This window comes from Strix aluco, chromosome Z (assembly GCF_031877795.1).
Source record: "Strix aluco isolate bStrAlu1 chromosome Z, bStrAlu1.hap1, whole genome shotgun sequence".
Lineage (NCBI taxonomy): Eukaryota > Metazoa > Chordata > Aves > Strigiformes > Strigidae > Strix > Strix aluco.
Genome location: NC_133971.1, coordinates 92,596,107 through 92,621,541, shown reverse-complemented (window position 1 = coordinate 92,621,541; position 25,435 = coordinate 92,596,107). Strand labels below are relative to the sequence as shown.

At 41.7% G+C, this 25,435-nt stretch overlaps 1 protein-coding gene across 1 annotated transcript; it reads right to left on the bottom strand.

Annotated features, from left to right (window-relative positions):
* Positions 1-1,034: 1,034 nt before the first annotated feature.
* Positions 1,035-21,304, bottom strand: LOC141918710 (elongation factor 2-like). Its single transcript, XM_074813560.1, is given in 17 exon segments — positions 1,035-1,405; positions 4,217-4,334; positions 6,581-6,763; positions 7,174-7,230; positions 7,232-7,528; positions 7,974-8,081; positions 8,564-8,637; positions 8,640-8,821; positions 9,082-9,277; positions 10,655-10,793; positions 11,948-12,061; positions 12,321-12,426; positions 13,381-13,562; positions 14,846-15,057; positions 15,512-15,693; positions 16,362-16,586; positions 21,275-21,304. Coding segments are annotated over 16 exon segments (2,388 nt in total). The 5' UTR covers positions 16,406-16,586; positions 21,275-21,304; the 3' UTR covers positions 1,035-1,211.
* Positions 21,305-25,435: the final 4,131 nt, after the last annotated feature.

Here is a 25,435-nt window from a genome sequence, read left to right as displayed (position 1 = left end):
CAATGCGCTGCCTTCCACAGGACAACAAACTGACCTAAATGGGCGGGTGGAGAGGGGACAGGGGGGTTGCAGCTTAATCGAGGCCTGTACCACTCTGGCCCTGCTCAAAGCAAACCTGTCCGCTGCAGCTAGACAAGTCTGGCTTGTTCTTCCTTGAACAAGTTCTAAAATGCATCAGAATGACTATCCAAGAACTTCTACCATGAGAAAAACCTCAGATGAAAAGGTTAGCTGACTTCTTACCTCTTTGTTTCCTCTATGGAAGTAGTATCTGGTTACTGCTTTGAGCGGACCTTAGCAAAGATACCTTCAACCCAACTGCAGAAGGAAAGCAAAGCTTATGAGACCAACACAACGTCCCTCCACCGCACAGACAACCAGCGTGCGGTGAATGTCATGCTGCAAGAGCTGGCCCTTTTTTTCCCCACCCATCACATCTTTCTTTGCATTTTCTGGAAGTGAGCTAGTGGCTAGAGTACTAGTTGCAGAAAGGCCATACCTATACACCTAAAGGCTATTATTAGCCTGAGCTGGCTTCTGATTTTCATACTTCCAGGTCAGATAGAGCTGTCTGAAACAGTCATGAGCCATGCAGGCAGGACTTTGCTGCCCAGCGATAACACCACCAGCCCCAAGGAGGTTCTGCACTGGTCCAGCAGCAAGAATTGAGCCATTTCCAACATTACTGGGGATTTCCTATACTTCTGCTTTTAAATCTAGGTGCTGGATGCTAGAAAGCTTACCTGTAACTGCAAGCCTTTCACTATCAGTCTTCAAGAGCCCAGAGGATTCAAGTTTGGAAATGAGAGAATGCATCTTCTGGCTGAGAGGACAAAACCTGACAGTTCAACAAGAATTTCTGCAAGAGCAACAACGGAGGGAGCTGCTTCCTAGGTTAAAAGACAATTGTGGATTAGGCAAACTAAAGAATACCATTAGTCCTAGGGAACTGATTATTATTTTTTTTTAATACGTATTTTTGACACAGGCATCAGTGACCACAGACAACATACAGGCAACAACAGTCCCATACATCAAATTAGCATGTCATTTTTATTTATTTAGTGGGTGGTCAGGCCATTATCACAACATATTAACACTCTGTGTGTATTCACTGTGACACTTAACTTTCCATTTCCTTCCTGGTTTTATGAGGAAATGGTATCAGGACAAAACTGTGCAGTACTTCACACAACATGAAACAGAAGTGATTATAACTTATCTAGGAAGTTATCCAGAGGTGGAATACCCTCCTTCAAACCTTTGTGTTTACGTGTTTCAGCCACAACTTGCCAAGAATGAGAATTTGCATCACAGGGATCTCCAGGCAAAATCTGCCAGTGACCAAAGACACACTGTGGAAAAGCCTGGCCACCAGTGCTGGATTGCAAGTCAGCGGTAAAACCTGGTGGGAAGGAAAAACTAAAACTTAAAAAGGGATGAGGCAGCTACAGGAAAAAATAAAACTGGTTTATTGTATTTCTGCATAGACAACACCCTAAAAACACTCTTCCAGAGCCTGGGTATGGTACTGTTAGGAAACCCCTACTTTGCGGGTAATTCTTTCAAGCAGGTAAAAATGAGACCAACTCCAAAGAACTGCAGACAGATCTTGTGACCAAGTAAATTGGCAATAAAAAGGCAAACAAAATTCAATTCAGATAGATAGAAAGGTATATGGGGACAATGATGTTTCATGTGTCTCAGGACCTGAACCAACCACTACCCCTCAGTTTGAGATCTCGGGGTTATGGTCAGTAGCACAGAAGCATTAGTTCAGTCTTCAGCAGCAGCCAACATGAGAAGTCAAGTGCTAGCAGCTGTTAGGGAAGGAACCAAAACCAAAACTATCCCACTGGCTGGGATTGAGTTAATTTTTCTTCTCAGTGGCTGGAATAGTTCTGCGCTTTGGGCTCAGGATGGGATTGGGTATGAGAAGAATGCTGATAACACACTGATGTGTTCAGTTGTTGCTCAGAGATCAAGGACTCTCCAACTCCCCATGTCCTGCCCGTGTGCAGGTGCACAAGAAGCTGGGGGGAGCACGGCCAGAGCACTGGACCCAAACTGGCCAGTGGAATATTCCAGATCATGTAACGTCATGCCCAGGATATAAAGGAGGGGTGGATGGGGAGGAGGGGGGTTCTCTCTCACTTCCAGGATTGCGACAGCAGGATCTTGGTATTTTGGGATCGCTGGCTGGGAACAGGCTGGGTATCAGTTGGCAGGTGGTGAGCGATCGCATTGTGCATTACCCCTTTGTACTTTCTATTATTGTTTCATTTTATTTCAATTATTAAACTGTTTTATCCCAACCTGTGAGTGTCCCTTTACCCCTCCAATTTTATTCCCCTCATCCCCCGGGCAGGGGAGGGTAAGGGAGCAGCTGTGTGGGGTTCAGCTGCTGGCCGTGTTCAAACCACAACCCAGGTGAAAGCCTGCACCTCTATTACAAAGGTGTGCAGTTATGGTTCCTTTCTTATAAAAGTAATTACCGCAGAAATGGTTCAGAGAAGGGGAATACAGGTGACCAAAGCCCTGAACTGGCTTCCATGCAAAGAAACACACTTAGCAAGCCAGGAGTCTTTAGCACAGAAAGAGCAGCAACATAGTAAAGGGTCTAAAAATTAAGTGACATGGACACAATGGATAAAGATTAAAATGAGCTGGTGCTCCTTTTGATACAAAGGAAGCATCAGCTGAAGCTAGCAGGAGCCAGTTCAAGTGACACAAAAGGAAGCAGTTCTTCACACGTCAGGTGGGTGGAAGTCCTTGCCAGTGCTGTGGACGCTGACGTTTTACCCCGAGGGGGAGACTGCGTAACTTCACGGAGAAATCCATTGAGGATTACTAAATTGATCTAGAAACCATGTCTGCCCCAGGAAGCCTCCGGAAGTGGTTATAAAAAGGCAACTGGGAAGTTTTGCACCAGTGTACCTTGTTCTTTCTCTTCCCTAAGCACTCACTTTCAATCACTGCCCTGAATAAGATGCTGGGCTAATACGACTTTTAGCCTGACAGTACAGGAACTTTAGGTGTTTCTTTTCCCACTTCCTCATCTTCATAGCAGTGCCATCCCCTTCTCCCAAACATTCAGTCCCGTGAAGAGCTGCTGCCTGTGAACAGAGACTTCGCTTCTGCACAACCGCTTCTAACCACTAGTTTACAGGAATACTGGTATTTCCCCACATTTCTAGATTGCTGTTTTAGCAAGATTCAACAGCAGCTTTGGCAAGGAACTAGAAAGGCAATTTTACAGAATATGGAAGTTAACGTGCTATGTAAGTTGAGACTAAGAGCCCAGTATAATACACATTCTACCCAGTCTAAGCTTATACTTCTTTTTGTTTTTCCACGTTAGGAAAATGGGTCTCTATTAAATTGTTTTAAGCTCTATGGAAAAAACCTCAAAATACTCAAAACACTCAAAACCCAGCCACACACACACACGTGTAAGTTGTTCTTTTAAAAAGTTAAATTGACAGTTTAGACTTTAAAAGTTAAGCATCTCTCATTTCATCACTGATTACTTGAGCAGTCACCACACTTGGCAAAGAGGCCCCCTCCAAAATAAAACATGACATTTCTTACAGTTTTACTGTATGGGGAGTTCCAAACATGCCCCATGAAACTGGTAAACTTCCTGTCACGATGTGACAGGATACTCTTGAAGCACATTTTTAAATGGGGAGGAGGGAAATAGGACACGAACAAACCACAACACCAAAGGGCTCTGTACCACACTGAAAAGTTGAAGTTTCGGGCGCAGCATAAGAAAGATCAGTTGGTTATTTTAAAGTACTCTTAAGATTGGCAAGAGGGTGTAGTGTCATTTAAGCTACTCAGACTGGCACTCTGTCCTTCTTTTGAAGATTCTAATTGCTACCAAATTTTCTAGCCTGCTGTCACAGACCAACTCTTTCTTTCAGGCTTGCTTCAACGGAAGACCTCGATTTAAAATGATGGAAACCGAATCTGGTGTACTCTGAAAGGTCTAAATGTGCAGAAACTGCCACATCTTTTTGGCACTCTGCTGGCAGGAAAGCCCCATGGAGTAGGCTGCCAGGAAAAAAAGGAGTAAACTGTTCTGAACTGAAGATGCAAAGGGACAACAGGAAAAAGCTTGGAGCTAATAAGTGGGAATTCTTAAGTCTCTCCCATCCCGCAGAGGTCTTTCTTTAATTGCATGTGTGTAACAAAAGAGGCATAATCTTACCGAATGACTCGTTTACAGGTAGATACGCCTTGACCACAAACACTTGGGATTCTTCAAAAATGTGTCCTCTTTTCCTGTTCAGCACACCATAGATCCCACCAACCACTTGTTCTGGGCACTATAAAAAAGAAAATTCTGTGGAGTTAGATGAAAGGAGATCATCACCACTTATTAAACACAGCCAGGCAGCATTAGACAATCCCTCTAGACAGCTCTCTTGATGTTTTTCACACGATGACTCCTCACTCAGAGAAATTTCTCTCCTGTAACAAGTGGCTTCACTCTCACTTCCAAGACATCTTTCAGAAGCTCTGCCTGCCTTCTCTGTCTCACTTGACTGCAAAGTTTCCAATTACTGTATATACTACAGACTATACCAGATTGTAGTTTACATAAACAAAGTGAGGCAAAGGTACATATGCTCAGTGAAGTACCTTTGGCAATCTTTGGGCACAAGAAAGCAGAGTCCTGTAGTGCTTTGTAATAAATGCATTTACTACAGGATGCAAATTTTATACAAACAGGATCTCACTGTACCTTATCCTAGAACTAACATGGCTGACAAGCATTCTGATAAAAACTGTACTTAGAAAAACACATTTGCTTAGAAACCTAACACTAAGGCTACAAAACTCCCCTGCTTTGTCACGATAGGTCTCACAAGTCAGAGGTGAAAAAATTCTCCATTTTGCAGTTTTGTCCTTACTTGCACTCATCTCCTTCAGCCCTCGGGGCTAAAACATTTTTTAAGCAACTGAGTTGGTAGATTTTCTGCCCACTGTAAGAGACAACTTGTAACTCCCCGAAACAAGGACTGAGAGAAGCATAAACAATGGCAAGAGACGAGACTCTCTATGGTCTCTTTATCTATGATGAAGATAAGGGCGGGGGGAACAGAGGCCCTCCGAGCCTTCCTGAGGAATGTCTCCAACACTTGCAAGCACCCTAAGACGAAACTATAGTCACAGGGTGGATAGTGAGGAGTCTGGACAACGCAGGCTTTGCGCTCAAGGAGCTGACAAGGCTGCCTGGATAGCAGAGGACAGGCTGGGGGAGGGAGCCCTCTGGAGACAGGACGGTTCTGCTCTGGGGTATCTTGTAAAGTTTCAGGGCCATCTGTCCGGTGAAAGACCTTTGCTTCATTATCCACAAAATGCGTATTACAGTTGACAACCCTAATGCCTAATGAAGATTAACAATATCATGGCAGTTACGACATCCTATGAAGCACCTTACCTCTCCTCACCTAATTAATATTAGGTTGACCTGGGGGAGAGACCCAAGGAAAGTGTGTGTAAATTGAGGGGGGGCAAGAATAACAACAGTGGAGTGAAGAAGAAAAGAAGTGGAATGAAGAAGCAGTGAAATGAGTGAAGACAATGGATGCATCCTCGATCCCTTGTCAAAGGGACCAACGCAGGAACCTGGACCAGGGATGTCTATCTCCACCCCCTCCTCTCTCTCTGTGTCTCCTCTTTTCTCTTTTCCCCCCTTTCCTTGTTATCATTAATGCAGAGCATATCATATCATTTGCCACAATTTGTGATATACTTAGGCAATTATTGTGTATCCAGTTAACACACTGTGGGAAATCAGTAACTGTTTATGTCTGGACTTTGAGACTTCTCTCACTGTTGTCCACTCTGTTGGGGATTTACACATCTAAGACACGTGTCTCCCTCTTCTGAGTGGGATGTGACACCCACCACCCAGCACTGTAGTCTGGAATTCATTTTTAAAGCAGGTTTTAAATCTTCCAATTCCTTTTAAGACAGTTAAGACAAACTGGCATGTCAATAGCTGTACCTAGCGATAAATAAATATTTTTAGCATGGAATATATTTTCCAGGTTATTTTATGAAAGAATTTAATTTTAAAAGAAAAAACAGCTATTCAAAGGACAGACGTTAATGTTTAAACAGCTCAAAAAAAGCTTATTAAAAAAAATATCCTTGCTGCTCTTTCTATTTAGGATGCCCATTATTCTCTTGAATGTTTAGAGTGACAGAAAGAAAGGAGGAGAAAACAAACCCCAAATCCTAACTTTTCCGCAGGTACTGGCAATTCATAAAGAACAGTATAATTCACCTCTATATTCTTCTGTTTCCATTTAACCTTTCCCTAACTTTGGAATGAAAAACCTCTTTTCAAACTAAGTCTCTGCATCACTGACCTAAAGGACACAGAACAGAGCTATCATGGTTTCTTGGAAGAGAATGTGGAAACACGATTATATATCTGTCTGTTGCATCTCTGTTGTTGTCAGTGTTAGGTTAACAGTTGGACTCGATGGTCTTAAGGGTCTTTTCCAGCCTAAACGATTCTGTGATTCTATGATATTGTATATAATATCCCATTGCCTACCTGTATTTCTACCAGATAGATGGGCTCCATAAGCCTGGGTTGTGCCGTAAGAGAAGAGGCATAGAGAACCCTCCTTGCAGTAGGGATGATTTGCCCACCACCACGGTGAATAGCATCAGCGTGCAGAGTGACATCATGGATATCAAAACGAACACCTCTCATGTTCTCCTCACACAAGACACCCTGAAGTATTAAAAGGGGAAAAACAGAGGTTTGATACTACTCGGGAGTTTTCAAGATAGGAACTTTCACTTAGCAGGATTCTAGCCTGATTTAAGTCATGCTGGTGCTGAACAGCTCTGTTTGGACCAAGGCATCGTTCACCATACACGCAGCAACGTCTTTCTAGGAAGGACTCAAATGCTCCTCTAGCATGTGAGAACTCGCACTCGGAACAAATGTTAAAATACCCACAGACAACAACGTGTTCATTACATAGGTTGAGTGACATAATTTCCCCAGTGGGGACAAACTACAACTAGCTCACTACCCTCTTATCAGTTATTGACAGTTTCTGAAGATTTCACGTGAACAGAGCTCAGATACATTTCAGTAACACAAGATACAAGTACAACATACAGAACTACACTTACCTCTTTTCTAGCCCACTGGAAACCAGCAACAACACTGTCTTTGATTTCATTTAGATACTTGGACGCCTTTTGTGATGTCAACTAAAATATTTGGACCGGTATCATCAGGCCCAAAGCACCAAATCTTACAAGCCTCAGACACACCCCACTCGTATTTCTCCGCCAGGTAATGCGCACGCTGTTTCAATTCTTGACGGGAACTGACTTCCCCTTTGTCTATGGTCTCTGCCAGGCCATCAGGAAAGGGTCGAGCTGTCATATACAGCCTGTTGTGTTTGTTGGGAGATTTGGATAAGCACACCTGGCTTGACTCTTCACCAACTGTCTCACGGTAAGATACAACTGGGTCTGATTTCTGTCAAGCAGATCAAAGACAAAGAAATTCCCAAGTAGGAAGCTGATCATTTCCACCACCAATCAAATGCCATTCAATAAACTGTGTCTTCCCCTCCTAAGGCAGTGTGTTAATGCCAGCTTCACTCAGTCATTCAGGCAAGCTCCACTAGCTTCATCAGGAGAAACAATGTTTTTGGTAGCACATCTATGGTTACCATCATTGTTCAAATCAGTTTTCCTGTTCACTGGATTTCCTTCACACCTCTGTCTTAATTCTAAGCAATTTCAATGAACTAATAAAGAATTCCTTTTATTACTTAATCGGTTGGTCTCCTAAAAAGTTTCAAATTGCTTTAAGGAAGTTGCTCTAAGAAACCCAACAACAGCAGATTAAGATGATTATTTTCAAAGGTTAATATTTAGTCATATTCCATACACTGCAGTCCACAAAGATTCCTGAATACCTTAACTGGAATACAAGCATGATCTTCTTCCAGATCTTTAAGGCAAATTTCTAGATGCAGCTCCCCTGCTCCAGCAATGATGTGTTCACCAGACTCTTCAATAATACACTAGAAGAGGAAAGAGTAGGGAGTAAACATTGTAAGAATTTATTAGTATTAACAGAAAAACACACACACTAAATAAGAAAAGTGTCAGATCCCAAAACCGCTCAACCCCAAGTATTCACACAATTTAACATATCTCTATATTGTTTCCAGAAGTGATCCAGCATAGATCTCTTCACCAACAAAACTGGGTACTCTCACATTAAACATAGTTCCTGTCCTACTGAGGTATCTGAACATTAAAAAAAGTGTAAGAGAAAGTACTGCTCAAAACCCAACACTAACTGCTGCAGAGTTTGTGTTCCTCCTCAGGATCTTCCTATCCAAATGCTGACTGAACTTAGCCCTGTTTATCTTGTGTTAGCTCATACAATCACAACTGAAAACTGTTTTGAGCCTGCAGCCATGCCATTAGATCACATAAATTGCTCTCTGTGAATAAAGCTGAATGCTGCAAACCCATAGCTCTACAGCTAAACACTCACCTGAACCATAGGATCAGACTTGGCAAGACGCTTTAGACCTTCAACTAGTTTTGGTAGATCAGCAGGGTTTTTGCTTCAACAGCAACACGTACAACTGGACTAACACTAAATTTCATCACTCTCATGTTGTGGGCATGTTCAAAGGTGGTAATGGTACCCGTCTTCACCAAAAACTGGTCAACACCAACTAGACCAACAATGTTGCCACAAGGTACATCCTCAATGGGCTCAACATAACGACCCATCATCAAAATGGTTCTACAAAGACAGAGGATGAGCAACAAGCCTTGAATACCTGTTTTATCCCCAGTATTTCCAAAAAGCTAAGCCTTTTCTCACAAAGGAAAATTGCCTACTATTTGCCTATAATCCCTCTGGATTACTGATTTTATTAACCAGGAAAAGAAGACTCTTACAAAGAAATATGATCTTCATTTCATTAGGATTCCAGAAACTAAAAGCAAGTATTTGTTTTTACATGCATTGCTATTCCAAACAAATATACTATTTCCATCTACCTTTGAATGGGTTTTAGGTAAAGATCTTCTTTTTTGCCAGGTGTGTAGTTTGGCCCCATAATTCGCACTTTCTGCCCAGTAGAAACAATACTAGAGAAGACTCGCCTAAAGGCATAGAAACGCGCCTTATCAGAGGTGGGGACCATTTTAGAAATATACATCATCAGAGGGCCTTTGGGATCACAGTTTTTGACACCTGCAATGAAATACGTAGCTGCATCAGACACATTTTCTGTTAGACTTCAAAACTTAGAACTATATATGTATGATTCCCAAAATGCCGTGAACCTTACTAACAGCTCCTCTTTTTTTCATTTAATAAAGGACAAAGGTGTGCTGACAGATGAATTATAGCCATGGTAGCTTTCAAAGATTCTTTGTTAAGGTAACAAATCATCACCGTTGTTGTTTCTTTCAATACTGAGACCTCTGTTAGTATTTATTCCCTGCTTGCCCAAGCTTCCCTCTTCTGGTAGCAGGGTCCATGGTATCAGTAAACCTGTACCAACGTGACCTAGTCCGAGGAGAAATTTTGAATAGGGGAATTTAAAGATCCCCTGTAATCCATTAGAATCCAGAAGACAAAATACAGCGCTAGAAATGTGCATCCTCAGTGATCATATGGATGATATGGTCAGAAGCAGGATGTCTAACCAGAAGACCTGTTCTGGCTTTGCGAGAAAGAGTTAACAGTTTATAAACACACGTGCCATAGAATCATAGAATGGTTTGAGCCATCACAGATAAGCTTCTCTTGAATGGACTTGAAAATTACTTCAAATATGATTTATTTATTTCAACATTTGTGGATTTCTGAGGGAAGTGACAAATCTACACAAATCCAAAAAATGCAAATCCTCTTGAAAGTACTCAAGTTGATGATCATATTACAGATGAATTCTTCAAAACTTAACTCCTTCCTATCAATGTCAGACCAACAGCCCTGTATCAGATTCAGATTCAGCTATTTGCTCTTTATCTAGTCATGATCTCAGCCACACCTTCAGATAACTCAGAAATGGTTTCATTTTTTACCAGATTTTCATCCTTCACCTTGAAGATTGAGAGTGAATCAGAGAACAGTAACAACATGTCAGGCTCTAGGCGACACGTTAGAAGTCTTCAAAAGCAGAGGATCTTATTATGATTCTGACTGTGACTAAGGAGGAACCACAGGATTCAGTAGGAGACCATAATCAAAGCTGCAGAGAGAATGAGGGTAATGAACTTGCTGCTCCATCTGTCTCTTACAGTATATCCAAAGGCTGGTACATACCATATTCCTGCTCATCTCAACCGCATGTTCTCTGAATCTAAAATAAATACAATGTGGTTTCACACACATCAGCATCCAGCATATAAGAATATAAAGCAAGTTTTATGTGTAGTACCCCAAGGCTTTTCCTTTGCTTTCTCACTTTTTATAATACCCTGCTCTAACAGAGTCTCAAATTAGTAATTATCATTATAACATGGAAACTTAATCCAAATTAATTTTAGGCAGTTTTACTCATCTGTGCACTAGGGGTGCTGTATTTTTGACAGTGCTGGTAAGCTGGGAAAGTTTTTTTACCCATAGCAGCTTCATCATCAGGTGGCCCCTCATAAAGAAGTTCACAGCGGTATTTTTGCGCTGTTACAGGGGAAGGTAGGTGAATGGTGATCATTTGAAGCAAGGCATCTCCAGCAGGCAGCCAGCGGTACATCACAGCCTAGGGACCCAAAATTCACAATGTAATTAAAACTTGTTTCAACAAACATAATAACTAACCCCCAAATAAACCTTCTGGATAGCATGTAGAAGACTACACCTAGGGGTGCGATGTAAAAAGTCATGACAACCATTTAAAATTTCTTTATAACTACTTAAGTCTTGTTAAAAGCGAGGAGTAAAATACTTCTCTAGAACAAGCAATTTGAACATAACTGTATGTTTGAATTACTGCAAGCACTCCTTGCAGTCTCTTTTTCCTTGGGCTAGGGACTTACAGTTCAACAGAAAGGTTAGGATTCTTGGATTGTATTAAGCTCCTGACATAAATGTCCTTCTTCTCTGATGACAACTGGTTACAATAGTAGAGAGAAAAAGGTCCATGAATAGTCATATTTTATGGCTATATCTTTCATATATGGAAGATAAAACTAAACCCAAATGTTTTATTAAATCACTGGCCACTTGCCACAGTGATGTGGTTGGATTTCCCTTCTCCAGTGACTACTTCAGGAAGTTTCCACATGTATCCCCTGGGCTCCCTTTTCACGTGGGTTTTAACATACCTGAGGAGAACACAAGTTAGCACAGGAACCGGACAGTTTCTTGAAGTCTCTGCTCTTAACATTCAGTGCTGCATAGAAAGTGATCATGTGCTTTCAGACATTACTCTTCAAAAGGTAGGCCAGAATTTGGCAATGTTCTTGAATATGTTGGAATTTGTGAGAGCCAACCAGAAACCATGTTTCTGATTACACAGCCACAGCATACATGTGTGGCAACCAAAACTTTGTATTAGCACTGCATTTACACCTCAGGAAGAGGGAGGGAGGCAGTATTGGGGTTTTTTTCAGGCATGAAACAAAAATTTTCTCCCTTTTCTTAAATCAAAACAGGTATGCCTTTTGTATGCTGCAACACACTTAAGTCCTGCTATCTCTCTAGCAAATTCAGTGCAATACCTTACCAAGCACCTTATTTCAAATCATGACATTCCTGACTCACAAATTAACTACTGATCAGATTATAAAAAGACAATTAATATAAGTTTCTGTGGATTTTAGAAAGACTTGCAAGACTGTTCTCATTACACAGCTCAAGGGTAAGAAATGCTACCACACTGGCAATTCTAATGAAGTAGAAAGGCCAAGTTACCTTAAGAAGTGGTTTTCCCTCTTTATCTCGATCTTCAATGTCTAGCTTGATATCAAGTTTCTCTATCAGTTTGGCTGTCTCTTCCTTCTTAAAATTCATAATGGCATCAAAGATCTGAAACATGTTTGTAGTGACCAGAGTAAGTAATATAACAGAGACAGGTTTTGCTTGCCATTTATCTTAAACATGTTGTACATCTGAAAACCCTTTGGTTTCTCTGTTCTGGGCTTTTGTTTGAGAAACTTTTCTAGTCTCTACAGAAGGTATGGACCTACTTTCTAAGACGAATGGCTTTCCTAAGAGCTAACCTGCTAAACTAAAAAATGTCTCCCCTTAAGCCCTTGCAATCAAATCAAGACACAGTTTGCTTTACCTTAAAGACAGGATCCAGAACGAGCTGGCAAAATGTCCTTGGCAACTTCTTTCCATTTGGGCTAGTGGCTGATTTGCTGAATTTTCCAGTTGCTGGATCAAAATATCTAAAGAAGATGTTTATTTTTACTCATGCAGTTTGAACCTACGAAGTATCCACTTTTCCTGCAAATTTCCACTTAGTTATTTTTAAAAGCAAACTTTACAAAGTTTCACATTTAGGCAGAGATTAAAATAGCAGAAGAGTGGCTAATCCTTATTTGAATGTAGTAATAACTGTTAGAGGTTTGGGGAGGCAAAGGGAGGCTTTTTGTTTGCTTAGGTTGTTGAGGTTTTTTACTACACTTAAAAACAGACTTCGGTGTGCATTTTTAGGCTTTTACAGGGAACTAGGCACTATAAGCAAACCTGTTGCCAAGAATTCTTTTACTCCACCCTGTTATCTATAGCTGTCTTTCGAAGCATTGCTAACATCATTTAAATACCATACAAGACAGATCTTGGGAGACCCTATGAGCTAAATGAGTCAAGGTAGGTTAATTTATTATAAGGCATCAGAAGACAAGCAAATATATTGACCTTTCACACATGTATAAAGCATTCAGTTAACAGCAAGTTGTGTACACATCTAATAGGAAATGAACTCCATTGTTTATGAGATACAATTTAAGGTTCATTAAATTCAAAGAAACACTCACTGGTATCAAAAGACTGGATATGGTCCATAATCTTGTGTTGTGTGTTAGTTTTACCTGTGCAGTTCAATAAAAGCATTTATGTTCTGAGAGTGAATCTTCTCTCTCTGCTCTTACGGAGCAGGTTATCAGAACTTGCCACAGAAGGCACATACAGCATATCTGCACTACAAGCAACTGCCTTTTCCAGATACAGAAATATTTTTGTTGTAAGAGTTACAATGTTATGTCTCTAACTAGCTTCCTAAGCTGCCTATGAAAGCACAAACTCAAGACACACTGGTATGCATCACTGATATTCTTGGAGTGCTACTGTGGTATCTAAGCATATATCTACATTCATTCCATGTGTACTGTGTCACTTACTTATCACCTCAGAGTTTTTTCATCATCTCTTCCACTTTCTTGGAATGCTCAGCTGGAGGGAGTTGCGCTTTTTCACCTTTGGCAGCAAATTTGGTTACATACATCTCAGCAAACTGCTTCAGGGTAAACGTCCAACCATGCAGACCGGAGCCAAACCCGACAGTACTGATAACTGGATCAATCTTTGAAGGGGGGAAAAAAGTGAATGCATTTCACAAAACAGTGATTTGAAATGTATGAATTGCTTTCAATGACAGGTAGGATCAGTAAAGATCCCAAATATTTTCTGAAACATAGAACAAGGAAGTATTTCCCCTAAAATGGGTCTATTAAGTATTACTTCGAAGCAAGAACCTTACTTTGTCCCACACAGTGGGAATACTTATAACAAAGGCTAAAATAAAAACTCCAGAAATATATTTGTAAAGTGCTAAGTAGGATTTGGAGGATTATGACTTAATTAAGAGTATTAGCTGAATTGTTAGTGGACTTTCTCTGGAAATTGAAATATAGGTGGTTCATTCCTGCCACACAGATAAAACTGGTCTGACTTAAGAATGGCCGAGATTCACGGAATATAAGAATCGGAATACAATCCTAGCCAAGGTCCTTTGTTCCAGTAACTAGATTAAGCTGCAGTCAATTTTAGCCATAAAACAAGCTAGTACAGGACAGTCACATTTAAACAATGGGAACCAGGTCTGGAAACTCTGGTGAGAACATCTGTTTTGTAGATATTTGGTGGAAAAAATAATATCTGAAGCAGCCTTATTCTGACAATTCCTTACTCTAACAGCTGGACCACCAGAGAAGACCTGCAGTTGAGTTTGTTTTCTTGTTTTACAATTCTCAGCTACAATATAGGAAATACGATTTGCCCTTCTAGTTTCAAACCATCCTTCCAGAGATATCCAGCATATTATGATGTAATTGCTGGTAGAATAACAGACACCTGCATCTTCAGATCAGAAAAGAGCAAATGAAATGTCTTATCAGTCAGGAACAGCAATAAGTCCATATTTCTTGTCGTGTAAGTGACATAAGCAGCAAAGTCAGGCACAGAAAGGTAATCTTCTTGTTTCTGGTCTTTTGCCTTAAATTTCAAACCATAGTTTCCCTTCAGCAGTTTGCCCCAGGCAAATGTCTGACATTTGATGTTTGAATGACACTGAGCAACTGGCTTGAGGTTACACATTTTGTTAGTGAGAAATTATCACTGCAGGATGATCTGCTCTGTGAATTCTCCCCTCTCTCCTAGTTGCTTTCACTCCCCAGTTGGTTAGTCTAAATAATATCCCCGAAAGAAAAAGTATGAAACAGTGGGGGTGGAAAGGGACCGAAGAACAGCTCCTTCAGGGTGGCCAGAGATCTTTACTGCCACAAATGCATGCAATTGTTTCATCTCAAGGCTGGTATTCTCCAAAATAGGATTTCAACCACAGCAAAGTTTTAAAGTTTTCTTTACCATAATATTACCCATTGGTCCAGTTTCACCTTCTCCATAGGTGGAAATGATGACATTGACATTTTCCACAATACGCTGACGTGTCTGGTAAAGTTCCTCAGGCTCCAGCTGCAATTCCAGCAATGCACGATCCATTTTATTCATCATCAGTACTGGTTTGATATGTTCTGCAATAGCCTGCTGCAGAACAGTCTCTGTCTGTACACAGACCCCTTAAATATAAGCACAGTTAAAACATGCCTTATATACAAGGGCAAGATCTCTAATGTACTTTGTACAGTGGCGACCGGGAAATTCAAACTGGGAATTTGATGGTAGTCTCCGTGCTCCCTGAAACCGTCATTACTCAGTTGCATGCATTGCTCCATTTTCTAACTGAAGGAGGAAAAGAATGACAGGCAGCTCCACTCCCTAGGAATTTACTGAAAGATTCCCTTTATTTCCTCAGTCACTTTCCATTCAAATCACAAGCTGGATACAAAGTGGGTATCATCCACTAGGCTACAGGAAAGGCCATGGGCTAAGAACTGCAAATCAGAATTCATACCATTAGGAGTTAAACTTTCAGAGAAAGAAGATTCTTGCATCACTCATGATTTTTTTTTTTTCTTAAGAGGAAGAAAATAAAATACACTGAGGTCTTTCTAATTAGAAGAGCATGCTTACCTGAAACACAGTCAACCACAACAAGTGCACCATCAGTGACACGGAGAGCTGCTGTAACCTCAGAGGAGAAATCAACATGTCCAGGGGAGTCTATTAAGTTAATAAGAAAACCCGAACCATTCCTACACTGTTTGATGAAGGCCAAGTCGTTGTCTGAGAGTTCATAATACATAGAAATTGCCCTGTAAGAGAAGAAAATTAATTTAAAAATTTAATAATGTTTCATAATTTGATGATTTTAAAATCTTCACTGGTCAGGCAGCTATACCTGCTCTATTACCGTGCCAATATTTCTTGATGTATTTAAACGAAAAACCACAAGACGACTTCAATATTTCAATTTCTAAAGTTCTTAGGATCTAAAATTCTGCTTTGGGTGTAACTAATTTTAATTCTTATGCAAAATCAGCACCTCAAGATAGTAGTCACAGCATATCACTGTCCGACACTTATAGGGTCATGCTCCAAATCACTTTACAACTTATTGACTTTGCAGTTGCAGACTCAAAGACGGGATAATAATAAGAAGACATGGCCCACCACAGTGGCTTGGGGGACCAGGTTATTAGTGTGTAAGCAATTCAGTAAAAACAAAGGTTACTACTAAGAATCTTTCTGAACGCATCTTCCTCCATAGTGAGAAGCAGGTAAGAATGGTCGCTAGATGCCACTTAGAAGCTTTACTCCAACACTGCCCAGATTGTACTCTGACGACTGTGAACTTCTGCTCTGTAATGCACAGCTTGATTCACATGTCAACTTAAAAAAACCCTGACAAGATGCTAAGCTGTGAGCAAACCACTTATCTGTCTTCAGGTTAAAACAAAAAAAAAAAGAGAAAGATACAAACAAATTCTTATGTAGACTTGATTGTGATACATCTTTCCTGCTCATCTTTCCGCGTGTCTGTGAATCGTGTTTCTCCGGCTCTGGCTGAAGTAATGATGCCTGCTTTACACACCAACGAATCTGTCAAGGTTGATTTCCCATGATCAACATGAGCAATGACAGACATATTCCTAATATTGGACTTCTTGTCCATGACTGCTTGGATCTGGTCTACTGTGAAATTCACCTGGATGGGGAGGGGAAAAAAAAAAAGAAAAACAAGTATTACTTCCTCTTAAAGTATACAAATGTTTATGTGAAATTTTAAACTTTTACTATTTGTTATTAAATTCACAATCTAAGGAAGAAATTACGTTGTTCATACTTTTAAGCTTAGTATTACAAACAGTTGTTCACATTTTTGGCATGTTTCTGTAAGCATGAAGAGCGGAGCCATAACTTAAAACAGCTCAGCTTTCGTATCACAAAATGTCAACTACCACAAAAATGAAGAATCCACCTGTGGAGACAGAACAGCTCCCTATCAAATGTTACCGGAGGGTTAGTGAACACAACTGCAAGCTACAGCTCTCATCAGAGCTTCCACACACATCCTTCTCCTCTCCTCCCACCACTGCCCTTCACTTTGCCAAGTCCTCTTCCCACACCAGCTCTCCATCTCCCCAGGCTTTTCAGGTGAGCCACTCTTCCCCGTTTCCAGACGAGGCTGGGTCTTCTCCTTTTGTAGCCAATATGCCAGCTCTAGAAACTGGTGGGCCAGCTCAGTCAAAAACCTCTTTGAAAACTTAACTACCAAAAAGCAACATTTTTGGAGCCCCCTCTCACAAATAATATCACAGAAATTCTTCTCATTTACATACTTCTATTTCTTGCTAAGAACAATTCCCCTCCTTCAATTTGCAGAATTAAAAAATAATCTTGACCCTCAGAAGCCCTGGTAATTATGTATTAAACACATGACAACTTTGCAAAGGAAGCTGAGATCTTACTCATCTCGGTCTATCTCATTCTGCAATGAATTTTAGACTGGCTCTTAGGAAGTATTTCTTTGCAGAAGGGGTTGTTGGGCGTTGGAATGGGCTGCCCAGGGCAGGGGGGGAGTCCCCATCCCTGGAGGGGTTGAAGAGTCGGGTTGACCCAGCGCTGAGGGATGTGGTGGAGTTGGGATCTGTCAGTGCTAGGTTAACGGTTGGGCTAGATGATCTTCAAGGTCCTTTCCAACCTAGATGATTCTGTGATTCTGTGAGAGTCACCTGTATGTCACAGGAGTGCAATTAACATGGCTATTCTTGCAAATCCCTTTAATGCATGAAGTGCTTCATAGGGACATGGAAAAAGACAGAACTAGGAGGAAAAAAATGATGGAGGATATTAAACAAGCAAACACAAAAACCAAGTATCACATCAGTAGTTTATACTAGTTGCTCAAGTGAAGAAAAACGTACTATTCGAAACACTTAAATAGGTTCCTCATCTGTGTTTGAGTTGCAAAAGACACAGAAATAATGAAACATGCATTTCCATTGCTACACCAACAAAGGTTTCTAACACAGTCTGGGTCTTAATGAGTGCATCTGAACACAGGGAACCTGGCTTCTTGCAAGGACAAGCCATTACTTAAATAAAAATAATCCAACCCAGCTCAGAATATAATTAAAGGTAGAAGACAAAATGGGGTTTTTTTACATGAACAGATACACTTGATATATAACTTATTACTGCATATTTCCATACTAACTTTGAATCTTCAGTTCAACTATTTCATTGTACATTTTCTCAAGAAAAGCCTTATTAAAAAAAGGAGTATTTAATTAAAATAGCCAAGTTCTTTTTAGAGATGAGAAATACGCAAACTAAGCAGCAGCCTGGCCTCTTCCCCCCAAGAAGTATTATAAATAATACTCTCCCCTACATTTATAGTTTATTTCCTGCCTCAAAGACTGCAATGCAGAAAACAACCAACCCACCCCCTTTTTTTTTCTGCTGAAATTTTTAGAGTATGCTTACGGTTTTGTCAGTGATCCACCTCAAATGAAGGCACTTCACATCTGACTTTGTTCCGTTACATTATTCTTCAGTTTAATAAAAACCAATTATATTTCTTTTCTAGAATGTTCTGAGGTGTCCTGGCCTCCACAGCAAAATTTCTTCTGGAGAACTTGAAATCTTTCTTTTCCACTTAGAGAAAATAGCACCACTACTTTTCTTTTCTACTTTTATCATTTTCCCTGTTTTTAAATTATTTCGCTAAAAAAACCCACCAGTACTTAGTGAGAATTAAGTATAGTGCTAGAGCTGTGCTATATACACTTATTTCATAAATGTAAATAAATACTTAAGTGTTGACATGTGTGTACCTATGTGCTCTTTGTATTAGCCAATTACACATTTCCTTAGTGGAACAAGGGAAATTTAGTTCTGATAAATATTTAACTAGTACAGATACCACATTTTGAACTGAAAACTGTATTTTATTCCATTGCCTCCAAGTTTCCAATACATTTATATACACAGGCTACGTTGTAGGTTTCTTTCAGGGCAAGGAACAGAGATGACTGTAATAGTTTATTTCTTCCTCATATTTTAAGCACACAGGCTTCCTATGCACGTCCATTTTCATTAATTCTAAATGTAAACTTCATGCACGTGTTCCTCTGACAGGACTGGATGTTCTCCTACGTGCTGTTGAAGCTATTTAGTCTGAGAAAGGATGGTACTGGAGGTGTAAAACCTTGATTTGTGCCTAAAAACAATGGAGCCTTACTCTGCAGCTGGGATAATTATGTCCCACTGCTACAGAATTAGAATGAAAACAGGTACACGGAGTGACGAGTGACGGTTATACAGGACATGGATGTAGAATGTTAGTTTGATGGGTTTAGTTGCTTGGTGTTTCAAGAAGTCATTACTACATTACTATTACTTTGTGGTGGAGCTGGAGCAGCTTGAGTTTGAGATGGAAAAGAATCACTACATCACAGTGAAGGAAAGGAGAGCCAACAAGCACAGTGAGAGAAGAGCAGGGTCAGGCAGTACTGGGGTGGGAGGTGGGGGTAAGGCAAAGGACAAGGGACATCTACGACCAAGTTTAAGGGATTTGACAGACTGTGGGACCCAAAGATCTAGTGTTACACCTTCAAAAGAAGTCATCACACTCAAGGAAGTAAAGAGGCAGGCCTCCGTAAGCGACCTCACAGCTTCTGCTGGTAAGTCTCATGGCAAGTCAATGCCAACAACACGATGATATTTGTATTTCAAACTTTGTCCTTTTGCTCAACTACAAGACTGCATCCTTCCGCAGAAACCAAAGGTCTGTTGTCTTAGGCATTACTGTGTTAGTACTTTTTGCCAGGCCTACAACAATACAATGCACCTGGGCATGAAGATTTCAGCCCATAGGAAGTTAATACTGAGAGCCAAGTTTAGGTAACTGGCACTCCTTTATTATTGTTTGGTTCAGCCCTTGGCCTAAATGAGTATTTTTAAGAGCTTAACACTGCTAGCTCACTTTTAATTCACTTTCTTATATCGTAGCAACTGTTCTTGTTAATATAACTGAGTAAACCATTCTTAAGTTTCTGCTAATTATCTTGTTAATAAAACATAGTCTATTATAAAAGATAAAGAGTTCAATTCAAGCATCAATATTAATGTCTTACCAGGCCTTCCGGCAGGAACTTCAGGATTATGCATTAATAAATGCTATCCACTTCCAAACATTTTATTTATCATTTCATTTACACAAATGCCAAAACAGAGTTGACCATATGTGCTGTTCTGTAAAAGAGACGCACTTGCATCACAATTTTTTGGTCATAAACACAATTGAAAACACAAAGCCAGATTAAAAATTAATAGTAATTTTAATCCTAAATGGTTTTCATTAAAGTTAGAGTTTCTGTTCTGCAGTGACAGACAGCAACGAGATTATTTTGCTATGAAATGCTTGCTGCAGAGGGGTTAAGGTCTCCTGTGTGCAACAGCAAGCAAAAAATGAAGATGAAAGCGGTACTTGTAAAAGGGAGAAACATCACTGCTTTATTACAAGCAGAACATCGATTTTGCCAAAACCCTCAAGTTTCACAGCCACTACAGCCAGACAATAACCTTGCTCCTTTTAACTACTGCATTACATCATTTGGGTAGCCCATACTGCAGTGTTGCTTATCCTTGGCTATCAGTAACACCTTCAGGTTAGACTGCCTTCCTCTTCTGCAGAGCATCTCTTTCTCTTAACGATGTTCAAATTCTTATTGTAACGAATCATTACATAGCTTCAAATCAGAAATACATATTCTAAAAACAAACTAAAATGAAATCACACATTGAAGCTGACATAGGTAACCAGAATGGCCATTTCAGTAAACAATAATACAAGGAAAGATTACAAGACTAGGAAATAAAAAAAAGTGTTCCGATAGCATTAATCATCAAGAAATACAAAGGTGAACAAGCATCTGCTCATCACAGAAACAGGCTAGTAAATTCTGATTCACTAGAATTAAAGAAAGAGACTCAAAACAGGTGAAACACATTACCAGAACTGCAGTGATTTAAAATAATGGGACAGGCTTCCTAAGGGGAAGAATAAATTAAGACTAAACCAACACAACCCGTCCTCCAGCGTTTCTAAGATTGATTTCCTTGAGAAAATGCTGCTGAGCTGGTTCAGGTCAGACCATCCTTCCTCAAAATCGGTGCAGTGCAGCACTGTATAATACATGTATTCACAGCTATGCATAGCCCTTCCCAAGCCCCACTGGAAGCAATGCTTTTATCTCCTAGCGTTATAAACACTGATGATCAGGATTTAACCCCAAAGCTTACACTTGAATTCACTACACATGGTGGTAGGCAAAACGTACAGGAATGTTCAAATCCGTGACCTACACGGACAAGGTGCGCTCCCCATACCTGAGGAAGGAGGAGAAAGAGAGAAGCAGCAGCACCCTCCCTACTCGTGCGCATTGCAACCTTCCAATAAAAGAGCACGAGGGGGGGATAAAAACAAATAAAAGAAGCCCAGCGGTGCCCCTGTCCCACAGCCCCCGGGCGGAAAAGGACGCGGCCAGAACCGCCTCAGCGCTACCGGCCGCCACCGCCTCCTCCCCGGGTTCCTGTCAGCATCGGGAGGGCGGGAACCGCCTCCCCCCCCCCCGCCTCAGCCAGCCCTCAGAGCTGAGAGAGGATAAGGAGAACCTGCTGAAAAGCCTCATGCTCCGGCGAGGGCCAGGTGGGCGGCTCCGACCCGCCACCCTTGTCCCTGCCCGCCAGGCTGACAGGCAGTGCTGTGAGAGGAAAATGGCCGCCGCGGCGCCAGCAGCCGCCCGCTGGGAAGGCGCGGGCAGAGCCCCGCTGCCTCAGGGCACGGCTGTGGGTTGGTGGCTTGGCCGCCCCGCGGGAGCACTCACCATCGTGGCGGATGGCTCCGGTCCCACCTGCCGCCGCCACCGCCGCCGCCGCCTCAGCCGGGCTGCGGGAGGTGGGAACGAGCCGCGATCAGCTGTTGCCGGGGCTTGAGCATCCCCCTCCCCGCCCCGCTTCCCTCACCGAGGGCTCGGTGCTGAGAGGCGGGCGGCTTCCCCTCAGGGCGGCGGGGCTTGGCCGCCGCCTGCTCCCGCGACGACCCTTCCCCGGAGGGGAGCTGCCCGCTCCCGCGGCGAGCCCCCCGGAGCTCTCTCCCAGCGGTGGCCGGCACCCCTAACGCCGCCATGACCCCCCACCCTCAGCCATCGCCCGGCCCCTCAGAGGGGCGGCGGCGGCTCCCGGGGGTAGTGGGAGAGGACGGGCACCCCCGCCCGCACGGCGGGTTTGGGGCTCATTAATCCTCCCGTGACAGAGTCCCGACTCGCGCCATCGCGACAGTTCCCTGTCCCTCACTCAGGCCCCGTCAGCGCCCGGGGAAAGGCGCGGCGGAGCCCGTCCTTCCCCTCAGCGAGGCCGGCGGCGGGTGCCGGGGCGGCCGCGGTGTGGGCGGCTCGGGGGCGGCCGGCACCGCCTCGGTAGGTTTTTCCCTCTCGGGATGCTCAGCGACAGCGCGACTGGTTTGATGTCTTGCTTTGAGCAGGCAGGTGCCACAACCTCTCATTAGTTACTTTTAAGAATAGGTTAAATGACTGATCGGTTCCCTGTTGAAACGCGAAGATGACATCGCGTCCTTTCTAAAAAATAACTCGCTGTCATGAACGACACTGAAGTAATAACAGCGCTTCGCATTTTTAATACAGACTTTCACCCGAAACCGTCTTTCAGAAATATTAGGTAATTAAGTTGTCAAGCGCGGAGTGAGCGCATGGATGTCTTCACTGAAAGCACCGACTCCTGGGATCAAACTAAAGGAAAATTTAAACAGTAATACTTCCCAAGAATTGAAGATCAGAAAAGAAGAATATCAAATCAAACTATTATGCAAGCATATTATTATAAATAAAGCCCTTATGAGTGGAATAAATGGCTGTATCAGCCATACAGCATGAACAGTCCCTTTCAGAGGGGGCATGCCTCAGGCATGGAAAAACACTGACCTATTACTTCTACCAGAGCTTCTGCTCAAGGAGAACTTGCAGGATTTTACTCAATTAGCTAAAGTTTAATACAATCAAATACATTTAAGACATCAAAATAACAAGAGCAAGCACTCAGCAAGGAGCAGAAGGTGTGAATGTGATTTAGGAAATTCTGGCCTTTTATTAAACAGTGGTAATAAATGGCCCACGGAAGTTCAGAATTACATGTTGCCTCAGAGGCATTGCTCATTTTATTAAAGAGCAGGTATTAGCTGCACTCAAAGTGGTACTGTAACAGAGGAAAACCTGGATCTGAGAGCTCCAGACCTTCAGCCAGAAGCTTAGAACTTTGTATTGAATAGGCTGTAAGCCCAATGCCTGTGCTGCCTTGTCAGTACCTGTATTCAAAACAAAACAGTCTATTTGACCAATGTCCTTTACGTGGCCAGGAAAGAAAAAGGCTGAAAGCTTCTTGCCATTCAGCCCCTGTGACGTTACACGTGCTGTTTTATTTATCTCTTTTCGTGGAACAAGAGGAAATGTTCACCAGATACTTTGCTGGCAAACTTTTTCTACCCAAAGGCTCATTTTTCTTTTATCATATCTTTGCTTATGAAGCAGACATCAAATAGCTTCCTTTAATCAAGCTAGTTGTGTCACAACAGAGCAAAAGCACTGTTGTTTTGTTCTGAAGATCTGGTCAGCACTTGTATGGACTTCCTTATGCAGACAGCGGCAGCTCTAAGCGCGGTTCTCTGTCAACGTGGAGAGCTCTTTCTGAAGACCTGATGGCTGGTTACAAAACCAGCTTTTCCTTGTGTCTGCGTGCGTGCACACACACAATTTTAGGACCGTTTTGCACAGCCATGCTCCTATAAATATAATTGAAATTAAATTTATTTTCCTCTGTCTTTTATTGCATTCCAATTTATGCCAATCTGTGCAAGAAAATGAACTTTACAGAACTGTTGAAAAGTTTCCAAATTAACAGGCTCCCTGAAAAAAAAAAAACCCACAGTGTTTACTGGCTTGCCATCTTCATGGGTATTTTATTCTTTATATGACCTCCTTTCCATTTAAAAATGTCAACTCTTACACAAGGTATCTTTCAGCCTGTACACTACCTACAAAAATCCTACAGGTGCTAACCATTCCTCTTCCCACATTTTTTTTTTGCTAAGAGCACAGCCTTCATTTGTATTTCTGGAGCAATTACTCTCCTTATTCTCTCCTCCTTATTCTCCCTCCTAAATTGTGCCTGAAGAATAGAAGTTGTACCTATAGAAATAGCTCAGCCAAGGGCTGTGTGCCATTCAGCACACATTTTAAGGGCATAAGTGAAATTGAAGTGATACATTATTTTTGTACCTGCCTTCTGCACCAACTTGATTTTTTTTCATATGCTGTGGTATGCCTAGAAGAATCCGAAATGATTTCATGTAAGTGATTAATTATTCTGTGCTTAGAGCAGTGTAAATAAGAGCAGACCGTAGCAAATTTTGGAGGTTTGGAAAACTTTGAAAAGAGAGGTTTGTAAAAGTGTAGCTGAGGCTTCATGGAAAGAAGTTGGTCCAAACTGTACCCAGTCTTTCCTCACTGTTGCATTGAGGGTACAAAGAGCCAGGGTCCTTATTCACTAAGATGTATTGGAACATAGGAAAAAGATTGCTTTGACAGTTAACAACTGTGGGGCAGGAAAAGCCATCATGGAAGAGGATGAGCCGTTTCCTGCTTCCAGTGTTTCTCAGAGTTTTTAATCTGTTTTCACTTACCCTGTTTTGCTCCGGATCCACTATTTCTCATACACATGCATAAATTTTTCCTATGCAGTGCCTGATACACTTTGGTCTAGATTCTGTTTTCTATTCAGTTCAGATAGATTTGGCTTGCTTTGTAGTGCATGGAATACTTGGGTTTTCCATGACTGTAACTGAGCCGAATGGTCCCATTGTCTATACATATTAATTCTGATAACATTCAGTGGTTTAGAGGATGGGTATTATCCATATTATTTGTACATGGGCCTGTGTAGACAGGCAGGACCTTCTCTGGCTATCATCCAGGTTAGCCAAGCAGAAGGTAGCTCTGGCCTGAAAGCCAGAGAGCCTGGTTGGTCTGGTTTTGATCTAACAATGTCTTTTCTCGGGGAGCATGTTAATTCAGGGCTGGCACTCCATCATCATTACTGTATAGCTTCCACACTGGTGTTGCCCCAGATCTTGAGTTTTGAGTGCATCTGAAGAGGTCAAGTCTGCCTTTGCCTGCTTGTATATAGGATTTTCCCCAGAACAGTTTAAATTTGAACACTGCCTGGTTAAGAATGGCACCACCATAGCCAACAATTTCGCTTGTTCTGTAAATCCAGGGTCTTATTTGTGTGTTGTTCAAATGTATTGACTAAAATATCTTCTGATTTGCAGTATTAGTACTGGTAAGACACCGCAGTTAACTGAGGTCAGTCTGTAGCCTATTTGTTTTATTTACCAATCACACTTCTCTAAACCTACCTCTGAGGTTTTTTAATTAACAGCTCTGAGGGGATCCTCTGAAGACAGCAGGTTTATCCGTA